The sequence below is a fragment of the Caloenas nicobarica genome, chromosome 5 (assembly GCF_036013445.1).
Source record: "Caloenas nicobarica isolate bCalNic1 chromosome 5, bCalNic1.hap1, whole genome shotgun sequence".
NCBI classification, from domain to species: domain Eukaryota; kingdom Metazoa; phylum Chordata; class Aves; order Columbiformes; family Columbidae; genus Caloenas; species Caloenas nicobarica.
Genome location: NC_088249.1, coordinates 53,644,887 through 53,663,510, shown reverse-complemented (window position 1 = coordinate 53,663,510; position 18,624 = coordinate 53,644,887). Strand labels below are relative to the sequence as shown.

General features: G+C 41.5%; 2 protein-coding genes across 10 annotated transcripts in view; one reads left to right on the top strand and one right to left on the bottom strand.

Moving 5' to 3' along the window:
- Positions 1-18,624, bottom strand: part of SERGEF (secretion regulating guanine nucleotide exchange factor) — a 281,087-nt gene that overhangs the window by 106,113 nt on the left and 156,350 nt on the right. For 4 of the 5 annotated variants that reach the window (XR_010606276.1, XR_010606275.1, XR_010606278.1 and 1 more), the window contains exon 12: positions 3,797-3,914. The gene's annotated coding sequence lies outside the window, so the exon portion shown is untranslated. The other variant, XR_010606279.1, reaches the window with a different exon arrangement.
- KCNC1 (potassium voltage-gated channel subfamily C member 1) overlaps positions 1-18,624 on the top strand; it is a 127,582-nt gene that overhangs the window by 98,480 nt on the left and 10,478 nt on the right. Inside the window, exons 3-4 of one of the 5 annotated variants that reach the window (XM_065635831.1) lie at positions 7,032-7,220; positions 9,210-11,313. In XM_065635831.1, coding sequence (XP_065491903.1) covers positions 7,032-7,220; positions 9,210-9,346 — 326 coding nt within the window. In that variant the 3' untranslated portion in view covers positions 9,347-11,313. Of the gene's footprint in view, positions 1-7,031; positions 7,221-8,958; positions 11,314-18,624 lie in introns of those variants that run through there. The other 4 variants (XM_065635834.1, XM_065635835.1, XM_065635830.1 and 1 more) reach the window with 4 other exon arrangements.

Below are 18,624 nucleotides of genomic sequence, written 5' to 3'. Positions count from 1 at the left end.
AGCCAACATACTGTCACCTCACTTCAAGAAGTAGTACCTCTCAAAGGTGATATTCTCTGGGAGTGACGTTACTATGTTGGCCAGTTAGTACTGGGAGAGGTGGTCACCACCGTCACTGAAGTGCCTTTACTGGGGGACACGGCTTCCTGGAGGGACCCAGGTCAACACGGTGGTGAGTAAATGCTGAAGAGGTAGGTTGGGTCGGAAGGATTCCGTGTATTCACGTAGCATACTAAATTCTGCTCTCGTGCCAGTGTAAAGTCCATCAGTGTGATATCTACTTAGAAGAGCTTCATAGCAACTTTCAAAATATGCAGTAATATAAAGATCAGGAAACTTTAATAAAGATACCTAGAACGAATAAAGATTTTTATTTTAATGGCCTTAGAATATTTGGGTAACTAAAACTAAGTTGTTGTATAGGAATCTTAATTCTTTTACATGTTCCTCACATTTTCTCTCTCTTTTTCTCTTTCTCTCTTTCGCTCTGTTTGTTAACATTTACTTGTTATTACTGTACGTTGCTTGCAACTTGTGTATGTTACAGACTGTCACATTTTATTCTGTGAAGTTTTTCTCCAATTCCCATCAACCTGAGCTCCATGTTGGGCAGCCGAGGAGATTACAGTACAGTTCTTTAGTGCAAAAGAACAAGGAATGTCACAGGCTATAGGTAACTTCAATGAGGTTGTCACACAAAACCTGATGCGAGGTATTAATGCAAAGAGTAAGTACTTGGTATGACAATAGAACTACTTAGTTAAATTACCTTCTTTTTTTTTTTCAGATAGTCTGCATGGGAAAAATTAATTTTCATTACTCTCCAGCAGAAAAAATTCCCAAACCTACCAATTTAGGATTTTTTCACTGCCATTTTGAAAACCAGTGATGCCCATGCTGATGCATCATTACTCATTTTCAAAGGTTTAAACCCACATTTTCTATGCTGTTCTTCTCTATGTAATACTTCCTTCCATACTCTCCAAGCCTTCATTTCATCATTTCATCATCCTTCGTCTGTGGTTTAATGTATCTTCTCTATAAATCTTTTTTTCTAATTTAAGATAGTTATATCCCTTTCACTCCAAGGACCTGATTTAACACCAACAAAAACGAGGCCCTGCCCATGGGATCCACATTTCTTAATCCTGAATGAGGCTCTGGAGCCCATAAAAAAATTGATTTCTGTGGCTGAAGATGGTCTGGCACAGAAGCATAATTGTTGTTTTGCTGAATCAGGTCCTGAAGAAAGCATTTTGTTTACAATGTCCCCCAACTACCCCCAAACACTACTCTGAAAGAATGATAAAAAATACCTGATAGACATTTCTGATAATTTTCTAGAGAGACAGCATGCACTTCATTGCTACTCTTATTCTTGTCAGTAAATTGTGTTAACTCAGAAATCGCCATAGCCATGTACTAACTCAAGAAAAGCATATTTTTCTCAGTGCGCAGTTCCTTTGGTTCCTGGTTCACTATTATGCTCTGACCCTCTCTCAATCAGTGAAGAAGCACAGCAGAGTTTAGATGGAGTCTAGTATAAAAAAATAAAGTGATCTATACTGGTGCAATTGATGAGTGGCCAATGAATATTAATGGACAGTAAACACTATCCAGTCAACTAAAACAGAAACAGCTTGCTAACAGGAGTGAAATTTGAATTAAAGAGACTCAAGAGAGTGGGGAATTGAACTGTAAATATTTCCTTTCCATGCAAACTCTCAGAGAGAAATTTAGGGATATAAAGTCAATGAGTATTTTCAAATGCTGAGCAGCTCTTAACCCTCCACAAATCAGAGTAAATGTCTTTGAATACTTGGATTCATGCTCTTAACTTCTTCATAAGCATTTGCCTAGCACAAGAAGTATCAGGCAAAAGTGATGCTGTAAAAATAGGATGCAAAAAGGAATGTAAAATCTTTGCATTTTCTCTAGAATAAAGACAGCTGGGAAATTCTGTCCTGCAGCAGAAACTACAGCAGCCTCACAGCTGCTGAGCTTCCCCCTAACAGGCTTGTAGCTCAGACAAGCTAGAGCACAGCAGTTGTCCACTGTCACCTGGGCCATACCACCTCTGTTCCTGTACCAGTCTGTCACTTGCCCAAGAGCCAGTGAAAACCAGCAAGAGAGTTTCCCATTGCCAGCATAGTATGACACAACTGATGTTTGTCGCATTTACAGCCCTTTTATATCACTAGAAAAGTGTGAGAGAGATGAAAACCAGAAGAGTAATTAACTTGATGGACAATGTATCATTACTTCATGAGTTTAAAATAGGCAAATGAAAATTACCCTCAAGCTCTGAATGAGAACCAAAGGACAGTCTCCATTGGTCAGGAGTGGGGCTATCCACAGATCATAATAATGGCAATCCCAGGTTTGGGGTCGGGGCTGTATGAGCACAGTTGAGATCTAGACAAGCTGTAGATTCATTTTTAGGTGTACATGGGGTGGTGGTGTGGAATGTAATTTTAGTCAGACAAAGTCTCGCCAGTAGAAAGATCTTCATCTTTCAAGCAGCTCCCTTTCTCAGTTCTGGCCTGGTTATGCATTCAGCTGCTCTACCTCCTTCCTGCTTGTCAACCCCTTCCCTTATAAGAGGGCTGCAGAGCCCTGAAATTCCCTGAGCCTTTGTGGATTGGCGAATGTCTGTTCAGGGAGGTTGTAGGTACTCAAGCTGGGTCCTTGTCTCTTTCAATCCTTAAGCAAGGGTAGCCAGGAGGAAGACAGCCTGTGTTCTTCTGGAAGAGACTGCCAGTGACCTGATGCGACCAAAGGCAACAGCGCTATGTCTCTCAATTGCTGTGTTTCTGATCTAGGGCTGAGAAAACCCCAACTTCTTTAACACAGTATCAAAGAACCTGGCATGGTTCAGGTATCCAGATACTGACTCGTGAGTAAATATGCATGAATACATGCTATGAATTGTGGAGTTGCTCTCAGCCCTGTTTCAGTCAAAGTGGTTACAACCTACAGATGTTCCTATAAGGACTGGAATGGCACTGGATATCCAGCCCTGTGAGGACTGAAAATGGTCCACACTGGAAGTGCTTTTCAACTCATCCAGTCTTTGGGGTAAGTGACCACTTCACAGCTCTGTAGACACATGGGAAACGAAAGAGAGGGGACAGCTACAACCCCAAGTGGAAACAGTGTGAGATGGGACTATCCCTGGCTTGCGCATAATCGCTGAAGACATCCAAGGTAAGAAGGGTAAACCAGGAACTTGTTTCTTGGCAGGTGTTGGAGAATGGCAGTGTTTGCTTAAGGAAAGAGGACAGGCGTGACTTTCCCAGAGCACGAACCACTTCTGTACAAGTGCCACATTTCCGAGCATAGACTGAGGTCAATTAATATATTATACAATTATGTCCACTGATACTCTGAACATAAGATGCTGTTCAAGCAGGTGGAGATTCAGTGTCAGACTCTAGGTTATAACCAAAATAATCAAAACCAGCAGCACTGGTGAAGTCACTGTGACAGTGTGCAACCATTCGCTATGACAAAAGAGGTGAGACACATACACATAGGCAGTCTCTAATGTGCTCCTCCGCAATAAGCAGAGTATACTAACGCAAAATCCAGCAGTTCTCCTAAGGTTTGTTGGGTTTTTTTTCTTTTTTCAGAATCCGTCCCTTCCCCCCCAGCCCCCCCATTTAGAAATTCAGTGTTTGCTTGGAAACACCTGAGGCATTTTAATAGTACTTTTCTGCAAATGGAGACAGATGAGATGAGAGAAAAAGAAAGTGGAAAGCACATAAATGAGGTAGTTGTGAAACTAACTACTCACCTGGGAGATCTGCTGAATACCTTCTTTAGCTTCTCAGCAAAATCTCTGCAGGAGAATGTTTAAAGCTGGTGCAGTTAACTGGGTATGCACAGACAGGACAATTATGGAGATAAGGTGCCTAGCAGAGAGTCAGAAGATTTTGTTGTTAATAACCCCTTCTGTAGTAGTGGGCAACTCACTTCACGGCATGGTAGTTTTACCCATCTGTAAAACAGAGATGATAACATTGACTTTTTTTTTTCATGAAACAGAACCTAAAGAACAAAACATGCAGCATGAGCCTAATTCAAATTCTGCTAGCAGGAAAGGAGACACACATGTGAATTTGTTCAGCCAGAATCAAGCCTTAGAAGTTTTAAGAAGCTAGAAGTAGTTGTCATTGGTATAACTAGACCGGTAGTCACCAGACAGTAATGGTTTCAGTCGTTTTGCTTTATCTGGAGTTCTCTCAAACCAAAGTCAATCTTAGAAAAAGCAAACATGCAAATTGAAACTTGCAAAATCGACCTAAAATAACATTGCTTCATTCCATCTTCAGACACCATTCCTGGAATTGTTTAGCATGTAGATCTGCTAATGAAAACAGTGGGGAGTTTCAACTGTGGGCTGATGACCTCAGTCATGTTTTCTTTATTCCCATAACAGGCCAATCACATATTTAATATCACATGATTGTCAAGTCCTGCCTTCAGAGAATTAGGTGCTGCAGACAGTGGTTTGGAACACAACTACTCTACTTAACGCTTACTTATATAGACCAGCAATAGATACAGTCTTCTGTCCTCGTAATTTCTCTGCTTCCTAAACATTTAGCAAAACTGTCATTGTAGATTAGCATTGCTATCCAGAATGTGATCCCTAAGGCATGGCCCACGCATGGAATATTCAAGGGACATTATTAGGACAGTTCAGTGATTTGTCCATGTTTCCAGCTACTCTGTTCTCTTGCTGTTGAATAGAAATAACCAGGTTGTGGATTTTCAACAAGTATAGAGAAAAATTGTTCAGTGCTATGGGATGCTGAGCAGGCTGCACAAACAAGTTCCAGCTCCAGTTGCTAGCGATGTATAATGCAATTTAAGAAACTATTTCCAAGAAGGTCCATTTTCTTGTCATCCAAGCACAACAGTCTGCAAGCTGCTTCCAAAATGATGAATGGTTGTTACCAGTGAGCAGCCTGCCCACAATCACTCTGCCCAGAGGTGTTTTAAGCTCCAGAAATGGACCAGTGTCCCTCCATCACTACCAGTTTATTTTACAAACCCAGGCTCAGGTGTAGCAGTGGGAGTCTCAGAGATTTCAATGCAGAGCTCTGCTGACACAGCTGCCTCCTGCATTTCAGGATTAGAATCATCAGCTTGTAGCAGTAGAGGCTTAGGAAGAAGCCCAGTTCTTTGCTCATCCTCATGAGAACAGCAGCTCTCCCCAAGCAGTTAAGTGATTTTCAAATCAACAGCTCAGTATCTGCAATGTCGTTACTATGGCAGCTGTGCCAGGTTTTTGTGCAAAGAGTAGTATTAAACAGCAGTGAGTATTATGAACAGAAAAGAATTGCAGCCCAGTGTAACCTTAAAACTTTGGAATCCTAATGAAATTAGTGTCCACAAGTATTATAATGCACCTATAGCTTTTGCATTTTTTTTAAAAAATGCATTGAGAGACCTAATTACTGCGTTGCTCACAAAACAAAACATTACTACCTCCCTCTTTGGGGAAACAATTGGCTAATTCTGCATGGAGAAGAAAAGAGGCAGAGGTTAGATCTGCAGAAAAGATTGTTTATGTTGTGACAAACCAGTGAAATCTAAGTAAAAGGCATAGAATGCAACTACTGCCGCATGGACAGATGCATAATATGTCACATACATATGTGTGTGTATGCGCAAAGCAACAAACGCAACTTGAAAAGGCTTTTACCTACTGTTCGTCATTGTTGTCTGTCTGAAACCAGAGGATCAGAATCATATCTCCAAACTCTACCTAATGTATTTTTTGTTTTGGGCTTGTTTTATTACTTGGCTTCAAAACTATTGCAAAATAAATGACAGCATCATGTAGCGTTCAGAACAAGCTAGTACACGAATCTGGAAGAGGCATTGAAATTAAGTCTATCCATTGAGTTTGTCTTTCCTTAAAGACTTGCAGGACCACCCATTGCCTTAGAGCATCTAGGTTATAAGCATTGTGCAACCGAGGTGTAGGATGCTGCCAATACCACTCAGTTAACATATCTCAGCATTTGTGAAACTTCAGAAAGCACGTTTGACTGTTTTTTCCTCCCTTCAACCAAAATACTCATATCGAGCTGTGCCATATTTCGAGTATATTCTCAATACTCTAATTTGCACTTTAAAACTCTAAAATAAATTCCACACTAAACAGCACTGTAAATTGTTTTATAAATATCAAACAAGTCACACAGAGAAAAAATACTATTCTCAGTCTATCCTCATGGGAATTTGTGGAGCAAAATGGGCAAATCTGACAACCTATTTTCATTATTTACTCCACTTTTCAAACTCATGGCCTGCTGTAGTGCTTTCTGTATGTAGTGTCCCATGCTGGCATTGCAAGTACTGTATGTGTTTCAGAGAACACCAGAAAATGGATTGCTTTTAAAAAATCCACATTCTGCTGTCATATTTCCATATGTAATATACTCTGTGTGTCTAAGACATGTACAGCCATTCTGCATGACTGGTACTGGAAATGCCATAAAATAATGTGTGTAAATTTTGGGGAGGGGAAGAGCAGGAATTTTCCCCTCGGTGATATTACACACAGGTATAAATCAACACAAACAGAATATACTCAAATACTAATACACAACTCACAGTCCACTGCCTCTCCAAAGCTCTGAGTGACAGTAGGCTTCATGACAAACAAGTCATTCATGTGCCATCCAATGTCATGCAAAAACATAATCCGACTTCTAACCGCGGTCTTCTGCTCGCAGGACTAGGAACCAATGCACGCCCGTTTCTGAAACTGCCCCTCCATGTGGAAGTACAGGTGGCTGCTGTTACACCTAACGCGATCACGTTTTGTTTCTCCTCCCACTTAACAGACTTTATTTTATTTTGGTGCAGTGCACGTGAACGCAGTGTCTAGGACAGATGTGCTACCTTTTATAGTGTCGCTATAGAACTCTTTAGCTGTGAACCCTTAATTTACAGCTGGAACTCTAATAAACAGTGCATAGTGTTTCAATAGCCTTCTGCTTATATGTTTGAAGATTCGAAACTGAATGGGGAGGTGGCCAAGGCGGCGCTGGCAAACGAAGACTGTCCCCACATAGACCAGGCTATTACGCCTGATGAGGGCCTGCCCTTTACCCGCTCTGGCACTCGGGAGAGATATGGACCCTGCTTCCTCTTATCAACCGGGGAATATCCCTGCCCGCCTGATGGAGGAATAAGAAAGGGTATGTAGCTGGGGTCCTGTAACCATGTAGTTAGTAACAGTTTTAAATAAGTAAGAGAAAGTCAGCCGTAGTTGTAGCACGCAATAGTGCGCTTGCTGTAGAGATGCACGTTTGGGCTGGAAACCACCACCTGATGTCTGCATTTGGAGTTTCTAACCTATTTCTTTCAGAAAGAAAAGCCTGAGGAGCTGTAACTACGCCACACAGCTATGCTAGGCAGTCAAGTCTTCCACCCCAGCTGGTGCAGTATGCTTTAGTGGAGGATACTCTACAGTGTCCTTAAATTAGCCCGTCCTCGAAGGAGAGGCCAATTATCATTTCATAGCAATGAAGGTTTGCCACTTGGAAAGCTCACAGTTCTTACCAGACTCTGAGGAGCACAGACTGGAGGTGGCAGACAGAAAAGGCAAAACACAAAAGCAAAACATCCTCAAGAATTATGAAATAATTATTCGGCTACCTTAACAGAGCACTAAACCAAATTATTTGGATATTCATAGCTGTTCAGTTCAACAAAGAAAGAGAAGCATACAAAACATCTGTTAGCACAGGTGCCTTACAATTGGAAAATAATCCATCTAAAATCACTTTCATAAATAAATCATTACTAGTTAGTTTCTCAGACTTCTGACAGCTTCAGATCTCTCAGAAGTAACTGCATTTTAGTTTGCTAATGGTCAGAATAATGTATTTAACAACAGAAATCAAATCAAATCAAACGAAAAAAACCTTCCCTTCTTGAAATAAACTGTTTTGTTTAAATAATTTAACATGAGGAAACCATACAAACCAAAATTAGAGTTGCATATATATGCATCAGAGTTGACAAGGAATAGGAAAACTGGAAAAGAAATCTCTTCAAATCAGTGTTTCTCACTGGTGTACTGTATATAGTATATGATATAGTCAATATTTTAAAACTGCGAAGATTGTATCATGTAACCATACACTGTGTATGGAGCATAGAATTCCCATGTGCCATTGTACGATGGGCAATAGTTATAGTAAGTGCAAGTTATAGATAGTGTATGTATTTATAAGTTTAGAGCTTATCATCAACAAAGATATAGTTGGACCACAAGACTTTCATATGAAAGTATATTCTCTAAAATTTACCTTTGTAGCAAAGTATTTTACTTGATTCTGTATTGGATAAGCATTGGCCACGTTCATTCAGCCTGGGCGAGTTCGGGTGGTTTCAGTGGATCAGGGGAACACTCCAAATGGCACATCCTTTGGGATGAGGAATGTATGGTTTTCACGATGCACTGCAACCGCCTCTCGTTACTGAATGGAACAGAGGCTGGTTGGCTAAAGAGTAATATACGTCAGCATATTGTTGGCCTGTTTGAAACACGTTGAGAGCATCTTAATTGTTGTTCCAACAGAATTTCATCCATAGTTTGTGCAACTCTCTGTACACTTGCTGAGCTGTTTATGTGCATGTCTGAAAAAGAAGCGGGGGGGGGAACGGAGGGAAACCAAATGCATGCAATTTTGGTTTGTTGGGGTTTTTTTTGTTTTGTTTTTTAAATGCTGAGAACAAATGAGTAGTATCTCTATAGCAACACAATAAATTCTATGGATTTTGCTGCCTTTTCCCCCTCCTGCCCCCAAAGATACCAGAAACCTTAATCTTGCTTGGGGTCAAAATGCATTAAGTGGAAGGGAGAGGTATGTGTGAGTGTATGATGGAGACAGAGAAAATCCCTCCCACTGACTCTTTTTTTTTTTTTAGGGTACAACTATGTTGCTGCCTGTAGGATCAATTACATAGCCTGACCATCCTTGAGAAATTATGATTTTTTAAAAAATATATATATTTTTAAAACTTGTTCTAGTGGCCTTCTGAGTCACGTTGCAAGCGATACTACTCTCGGCATGTCTGTGCATGCGGATGCTATTGAACTGGCTACAATGTTGACCTCATTCTTAGTCCATTCTGTCATTGATCCAATGCTGTACTTTGCATTTTTCTTTCAAATGAAGGTTACGAAATGTCACGGAGCCTTAACAGCATAGCTGGCATAAGTGGAAAAGCGATAGGATTATCCTCAGTGTCTGCGCCCTACAGCTCTCCTAGTCCAGTGAGACGTTCTTGGTCTCCCATCCCATCTATTTTGTAGCATGGATCAGTAGCAGAGAATGGTCTAAAAAGCTTTATTTTCAATTAGCCTATGCTATGTTGCATATAATCCAGGTGACTAAGTCTGAAGATGCAATGTCTCACAGTAGCACCTGCTGGGAATGGTGTTACTACTGATGCTAGGTGACAACACTCCTAAATAGCACTCAGATGACAATAGGCAGGCACTCGCGTAGTACTGGTGGGCCATACGTGCTGCATGGTATCAGTACATAGGATGAAGGGTAGATGCACCAGAGAGTTTCCTTCCTCGTGCATCCTGCTAGTCTATGCTTATTTTGGCTAATGGTGGATCTACTGGCTCTGTATGAAGTGGGTTGGGCATTTAGTTGATGCTGAAACATGCCAACGATGGAAGATTTTGCTTTTCTCAGGATATTTTTGAGCCATAGGAACCCTGCAGGAGTTTGAGGAAACAAGCACAGTAGGATGAAACTTTGCATGGGCGCCTATTTTAAGCTGAAAGCAATACTCAGACACACTGTAGAGAGGTCTCAGTCTGGCTGACTGCATGGAAAATCAATCCTGTTGAAGAAGAATATGGCTGCCTCTGCATGTAGCTATTTCACCTTTTCCTCCTTACTTTAAAACTAAGATGCCAAGCTTGATGTGAAAAGCACAGGGAAGAAGCTCAAGTACTGATTGTATTCTTTACATGCAGATCTTTGCAAAGAAAGTCCAGTCATTGCTAAATATATGCCAACAGAGGCAGTCAGAGTGACCTGACAAGGCAAGATGGAGATGAACATTGATGGCTAATAAACATCTGTGTGGAACTGTGCAGGCACAGAAGACCTTCTCATTTGGACAAAGTTAACTCGCTCCATGCAGGTTTTATGGACGATTCTTCGTGGTTTCGGAGTTGTACCAGAGATGCAGGCTTTTTCTACGGCCAAAATGTAACAAAACTGTAGAAGATCCTTTTTTTTTTTTTAAATCTTTTTTTTTTTTGTTCCATAGCATGAATTGCATGAAGACAAAAAAGAAAAAAGAAAAAAAAAGATAAAAACCACAAACAAAAAACAGAAAACAAAAAGAAGAAAAAGCAAAGTTATATATTTTCTTTCAAAGCTCTTTACTTTTACATACATTGTTGTAGCCAAAATGTAAAACATTATAAAATTGTACATTTCTTTGCTATGGATCGCTTCTTTTTGTATACAAGATACAGAGTAATGGTTTTAAAAAGTGCAATCAGGCAGTCATCGGTCATATTGACCATGCCTTCACAGTTCATCACACCAACATGGAAATCAAGAACTTTTAATCCAATTAGAAGTGTATAAAAATAAGAGAAACTTTTTCCTGTCTGTTTTTGTTGGCATGCTTGTGACACATGGGACCTTCCTTCGGACCTGACAGTAACAGCTGGTCTAGATTTAATTTTCCAGCTCTCGTTATGTTGTATTTTATTGATGTATAGATCCAACGTAAAGACCCTTCATAAATTGTTCATATTAAGTAATCAGTATGAATTTTAAACAAAAGAGGTGTTATTTTAAAACTGGGACTTATAGTACAAAATCAGGAAAATACTCAAGTATAAATGGTCTCAAAGTTTAAGAAACAAGACAACAGAATTGTATGCAATTTAGTACTGAGTAAAATGCATGCACAATGTTATGCAAAACAATTCTAGCATGAAATAAATTTTGTATCATGGTTTCAGTGCCTGCTGTATAGTGTAAAGGGGAATCCTTTTCTGAAGCGATCAGGGGTTTCCAGAGACTTGCTTCTAAAATCTTGAATAAATACAGTGTTCTCAAGAGAAATGTAGGAGAAAAGCTTGGTATTGCTTTGGTTCTACAATGCTAATTTTGGTTAGTAGATAATAAATGAAGCCTGCAAACACTTGATACAAACGATGTCTCAAGAATTCACACCATTAGTAATTTTACAAGGGAAGATTAAAAAGCCCTACAATGATCTACGTATCTTCCTTTTCCTTCCCCAACAATAATAAAAGTTTATCTTTTTAGCTGATTAAATGAATTCAGTTTTTCTTACTTCTTTGGGCCCCATCCTTCACTTGTTCTTCACTAAGTCACAGCAGCCCACCTCATGTGAAACTCTGAAAGAAATCCAGGTGTCCCAGTCATGCTTCATTTGCCACACAAAACATGCAGCTATAAGAACCGAGAAACACAACCGGGATTAAATTTCATTTTAGATGCCACAAATGACAACTATGGACAGCATTCTACTTGCTTGAGCATTTTTGGTAAAGTACTTTTATAAGGAAGGATACAGCTTTATCCTTACATGAGAAACTTCAAAAGAGCTGTCGACCTTCCAAGGATGCTATGGCACCTGCGACTGCTGATATACATGGAACTGTAAAAGAATATTTTTCCTATCGTCTAGAGGAAGTAGAGATCAAGCCCCCCAAAACAGAAGAAACACACTCATGGCTCTGGTAAGTGCTAAATTATAAACAACCAAAAAAAACCCAACTGCAGCTGGACCTTGTCTCCACAAAACTCTACTCCAAAAGGAAAATCAAGGAAAACCTCAAGCTGTGTTTTAGGAAGAGAAGAAAAGCTGATCATCTGAATTTGTACGTAATTAGAAAACTCCTTTGTAGTCCCTGATGAAGCATTATGTACTTGATTTCTACTTGAGTTGACTATCCATTCTCCCAAGAACTATTTTCCTCACACTGTTTCTATGCTGTTATTCTCGGCTGATAAATGAGCAATTTCCTACCTCCAGAGGCAATATCCAGGTTAATCCAGGATCCAAAAGTTGTCTAACGAACAACTTTTCCTCTTTCAATGTATTAAGAATCCAGAAATAGATTTATCTCTTCCATTTTTTATTTAACAGTAACTCAAGGGCCCAGCATGAAGGCTGCTCAAATTCTCCATTACCATAAGGAATACTAACAGTTCAGCCGTGTAAACCCTACGTAAGTCTTTGCCTTCCATTGCGCTTTGCATACATATGAGCCTTAACAGGTTGGATACATGTGCCCTAAAGCAATTGTCGTTCTGTGCTACTTTTTACATCTACCAGTCCCATTTTCATTTAGGTACACCTCTCAGCTTATTCTGATTTGAGGTAACATGTCTTTGGGTGACTTCTATAAACCCTTCAGGAACAGAACAAGGTTTCCCATCCACAGCCCTTCAGGAGATGCTCTAAAGCTTAAGGACCATCTGACCCCACAGCTCCCCTTGCACAACAGTGGCAGCTCTGACAACACAGGGAAAGAAGGAGACAACTGGAAAATTTCAAGACCTGTTGCGCTGAATCCCGACACTGAATCCTAAGAGAAATTCACCCCATCATCCCAGCTGCCTTACATTTAAGGAGCTTTTGCCAGGGTATTATGATTAAAACATTAATTCCTTCAAGCCTGCCCATTCCCACCACAGGAGGTATACATCTTGATTAAAGCACTAAAGCTATACACACGGGTAGCTTCTGACCTGAGACTTGCAATAATGCCACTGACTACTTTTGACTTCCCACTCTTGTAAGTAAGAGCAGAAGCACATTGTGTAGTTCAGTCACGCTCTGCCTGTTTCTGGCTGGAGATGAACATCTGGGTTTCCACCTCTGCAAACTCAGCTTTTGGCAATGGACCCCCAGCTACAGGACGCGATGCTGGTCCTTCATCTGAACCCACTGGCAATTAGTGGTTTACTAATTGCTAACATTAAAAGCACACCTCAAGCACACCTTCTACACATACAGCTTTTCCTCTGGCTGCATGAAGGTACTAGTTTTTTCTGGACCAGCCTGATGTGTCTCCACAACTACAATTTCAGACAGCAAGGATCTGAGAAGTGGTTTCTGTTCTCTCACTCCAACAAAAAAAAGTCTAGCTAATACCGCTGTGATAACAGTCAAGCGCAGTAGTCATTAATCTGGCTAAAGTGATTTTTCACATAAATTGCCTTCTCTCTCATCAAAGTTTCAGGCTCAAAAAGAAAATACATCACTGAAACGAATGGCTGCTAGGACAAATGAGCAGACTGAAATACAGAAAAGAGCAAGCAGGGCTAAGACAAGGGCATTCAGAAAGGAACTGAGCAGAGAGCTGCTTCCAAAAAAGATATCCTGAAGAAAAAACAACTGCAGTTTTTAACTTGCCACTTTGCATATGCTTTTTATGGTTTCAAAATAAGGCAACCTACCTCTCTGCTTTCCATGTATATCCTAGAAACGACTTGGTCTCTGAGCTCACAGACAAACTAACTTCACTTCATGAAAATGTGCTTAAATTATGCAGACTATTTTCAAGTCAATCACTTATTTGAGTTTGGGCATAAAATACCTGTCTGCTCAGAAATCCCAAAGCCTCTGCATTCATCTAGGACTGTAGGTGCAACATCTCTTAGGGGAATACAAATGCTTATTTGCAATCAAGAACAATATTCGAATTCAAATTGAACTTCAAGTTAGAAAATGGATCCAGAACTGCAACTTTTGACTTTCCTTATCTGACAGAGCACATGCTTTAAAACTAAGGACAGTCATCTGCCCCCATGGAGAGACATATTCCTCGATTCAGGCTGACCAAGCCAGGTTTTCAACCCTCAGCATTCACTTGAGCTTTTACGCAAGTACGTAGGTCCAAACATCTTCAGGTATCAAAGACTTCCACTGGTTTCTCTGCTGCCCATGGAGCAGGTTAGAGATTCCTTAGTCAGCAAAAGGCAAAGTATTGCAGTTGTTGTAGCTCAGATCACAGAACGGTTACATTTAGTTGGAAGGGACGTCTGGAGATCATCTAGTCTAGATATCACTCTAGGGTACCCACACACCTTCTGGACCCAAAGGGCTTAGCAGGGACAACACAGCCTATACAGGGGCTCCTTACCATGAGTCATACCAGAATGATGAGGAGACACACGGCTTGAGCCCAAGCAGATAAGCTCAGTAGGAACCATGCTTTACGGTGGTGGCGTCAACACAAGTGAGTGACTGGACAAAGGGTGGCAGTAGCACAAGAAGTCAGAAATGTGGAGGAGGACACAAGATGAAGAGGCAGATGAAATATTCTGCAGGCAGCTGGGAGAAGTCTCCTGATCACTAGCCCTTGTTCTTGTGGGGGACTTCAACCTACCAGATGCCTGCTGGAAATAGAACACAGCAGAGAGGAAGCTTTCCTGCAGTCCTGTAGCGCATGGAAGGCAACTCGCTAACGCAGCTGGTTAGTGAGCCTACCAGGGAAGAAGCCTCACTGGACCTGTTGTTTGTAAACAGAGAAGAACTTGTGGGTAACGTGTCAGTTGGAGGTCGCCTTGGGCATAGTGATCATAAAATGATTGAGTTTTCTATTCTTGGGGAAGTACGGAGGGCGGTGAGAACTGCTACTTTTGACTTCTGAAGGGCAGACTTTGATCTGTTTAGGAGGCTGGTTGGCAGAGTCTCTTGGGAGGCAGTGCTGAAGGACAAAGGAGTCCAAGAAGGCTGGTCTCTCTTCAAGAAGGTAATCTTAGAGGCGTAGGAGCAGGCTGTCCCCGTGTGCTGGAAGGCGAGCCGGCAGGGAAGAAGACCGGCCTGGCTGAATAGAGACCTGCAGCTGGAAGTTCAGAATAAAAGGAGAATTTATAACCTTTGGAAGGAGGGGCAGGCCACTCAAGAGGAATACAAGAACTCTGTGAGGTTATGCAGGGAGAAAATCAGAATGGCCAAAGCCTAACTAGAGCTGAGACTGGCCACCACTGTGAAAGGCAACAAGAAATGTTTCTATAAATATATCAGCAACAAGAGGAGGGCTAAGGAGAATCTCCATCCCGATGGATGCCGGGGGAAACATAGTGACAGAAGATGAGGGAAAGGCTGATGTACTAAACGCCTTCTTTGCCTCAGTCTTTAATAGTCAGACCGTTGTGCTCCAGGTATCCAGGCCCCTGAGCCAGAAGACAGGGAGGGGGAACAGAATGAAGCCACAATAATTCAAGGGGAAATGGTTAGTGACCTGCTACACCACTTGGACACCACGAGTCTATGGGGCCAGATGAGATACACCCAAGGGTGCTGAAGGAGCTGGTGGAGATGATCACTAAGCCATTTTCCATTACCTATCAGCAATCCTGGCTAACTGGGGAGGTCCCAGTTGACTGGAAGTTGGCTAATGTGATGCCCATCTACAAGAAGGGCCAGAAGGAAGATCCAGGGAACTACAGACCTGTCAGTCTGACCTCAGTGCTGGGGAAGGTCATGGAGCAGATCATCCTGAATGTCATCATGCAGTACATACAAGACAACCAAGTGATCAGGCCCAGTCAACATGGGTTTATGAAAGGCAGGTCCTGCTTGATCAACATGATCTCCTACGACAAGGTGACCCAACTAGTAGATGAGATGAGGGAAAGGCTGTGAATGTTGTGTACTTAGACTTCAGTAAAGCCTCTGACATCATATCCCACAGCATTCTCCTGGAGAAGCTGGCAGCTCATGGCCTAGATGGGTGTACTCTGCGATGGATAAAGAATTGGCTGGATGGCTGGGCCCAAAGACTTGTGGTGAACAGAGCCAAATCAGTTGGTCGCCAGTCACAAGTGGTGTTCCCCAGGGCTCAGTATTGGGGCCAGTTCTGTTTAATCTCTTTATCAATGATCTGGATGAAGGGATTGAGTGCACCCTTAGCAAGTTTGCAGATGACACCAAATTGGGTGGGAGTGTTGACCTGCTGGAGGGCAGGATGGCCATACAGGGGGATCTGGATGGCCTAGATCATCGGGCTGAAGTCAATTGTATGAGTTTCAACAAGGCCAAGTGCTGGGTCCTGCACTTGGGTCACAACAACCCCAGGCAGTGCTACAGGCTCAGGGAAGAGTGGCTGAAAAGCTGCCTGGCAGAGGGGGATCTGGGGGTGTTGATTGACAGCCAGCTGAATATGAGCCAGCAGTGTGCCCAAGTGGCCAAAAAGGCCAACAGCATCCTGGCTTGTATCAGGAATAGTGTGGCCAGAAGGACTAGAGAAGTGATTGTGCAACTGTACTCGGCACTGGTGAGGCCCCACCTGGAATACCGTGTTCAGTTTTGGGCCCTTCATCATAAGAAAGACATTGAGGTACTAGAGAGAGTGAAGAAGAGGGTGACAAAGCTGGTGAGGGGCCTGGAGCACAAGTCTTACGAGGAGCAGTGGAGGGAACCGGGGCTGTTTAGCCTGGAGAAAAGGAGGCTGAGGGGAGACCTTATCGCTGTCTACAGCTTCCTGAAAGGAGGTTGTAGCATGGAGGGGGTTGATCTCTTCTCCCAAGTAGCTAGTGATAGGACAAGAGGAAATGGCCTCAAGTTGTGCCAGGAAATGTTCAGATTGGATATTAGGAAAAAATTCTTCCTGGAAAGGGTTGTCAGGCATTGGAACAGGCTACCCAGGGAAGTGGTAGAGTCACATCCCTGAAGGTGTTTAAAAGGCGTTTAGATGAGGTTCTTAGGGACATGGTTTAGTGCTAGAGTTAGGTTATGGTTGGACTCGATGTTCTTGAGGGTCTCTTCCAACTGAAATGATTCTATGATTCTAAGATGGCTCTGGAAAATGCGTTACACAAGCAGGAGGGAGAGGAGTATATGAGGAAACAGCAATTAGTCGTGAGGGGAAAAGAAGAGCAAGGAGAGAAGGAAGTAGTAGCAGTGAGGCTTACCTGAAAAAAACATCAGGAACCACTCATCAGGAACCACTATAGCCTAGAAGGTAGAGCCTTGGCCTGGAATTCAGGATATGGGAATTTTATTCTTGGCTCCACTGTGGACATGCTGGGTTACAGGGCTTGGGGCGTTTCTATTTTTTGTGCCTCATCTTTTGTTTCTGTGACATTATCCCTTTTTAAACTCTTCTGAGATCAAAAGAGGAAAAGCGGCACTTGAGTAGAAAAAGTTATTATAATCTATCTACTTGGAATTACGGGACCAAAGGAGAAGCATCTCTCCATTATTTAAAAGATGCCATGTCTCCTTGTCTGCAAAAGAGCACAATGCCCCTATAGGAATCCCTTTTCTTCTGTACATTAAAGCAGAGGATTATTATGGAAAACTATTAAGCACCCACACAGTTAAAATGACAGAGCATCTTCATTACTGATTGGCAACTCCTCTGCTGCCCTAATTTGGGTACCATGTCTTCATGCTTTCAAATCAGTAAAAACAAAAGAAAAGCTAAACTCGTTTGATATTTGCAGCAAAAAACTAAAATCATGTCAGAACATTAAAAATCTCCCAAATTCTTGGCCCCACTTCTAAATATATATTAAAAAGAAGTTAAAATGAGGCATTGATGAGTAAAAACTGCTTCTGCATTAAAACCAGGTGAATGCAGAGACAAGCGACAGATGAATCTGAATGAAATGCACAAACAGCTGAAGAATGTTCCTTACTTCAGCCCCTTCAATCTGAGTTACAAAACAGCAATGGCTTTAGACATGCAGTTTCAAACAACTAACTTCAGAGACACATTTGGTAAATAGCCCCCTTTACAGTTATTTTTTGGGACATTCATCCAACAGAAGGCCATTTCCATACAACCAAAGCACTTTAATTCAAGGCTATTAAATCATTCTTTCTAACCTGGAGCAAAACATCAAAGACCATCGTTTATCAGGAATTAAGAAAAGCACAAAAGCTAAAAGAAAATAACAAAGCATGTACTACCCGTTTTTTTGCACATAAATCAAGATACTGGTATGTCAAAAGTTCAACTGTCTAGTTATTTTTGTGTCAGCTAGAGTTTTCAGCAAATTCCCTCTAAGCTCCACTTTTCTACTGTGTGCATTTTTAAGTGCAATCCAACCACACAAGATGATTCTGTACCACAGATCGCATCCATTTCCAGCCTTTGGGAAGCAAGACTTACGTTTTCCGCTTCAGTATTTTCTTCTCCCCTTTACAGAATTTTCAGCTGCTCTGAACTATACGCTGGTAGTAAATACCACAAGCACGACTCAAATACTGATGAAAAATTCTGGAGCCTTTTTTTAGGAAAATCTCTAGCTAGAAGAAAACGAAAAGACTTGCCATATGCTGTAAAAATACCAAAATTGCTAAGAGAACACAAGCGACTTTTTGGTGAAAACATAGCAATTTCACTTACAAAGATCCATCATCATCTTGATTTCTAAAAGAGGGGGAAAGGAAGTGGAAGTCCCGAAATTACTTAATTCTTGTTTAAATTAGATTCAGATTTCATGGAATTTAATGGAAAAAATAGTAAGTATTTGATTAAGTGCTGGACTAGGTCACAGGCCTGATCTAAAGATTTCTGAGACTGGAAGGTGAAGACAGATGTTGCTGTTCCAACTGAAG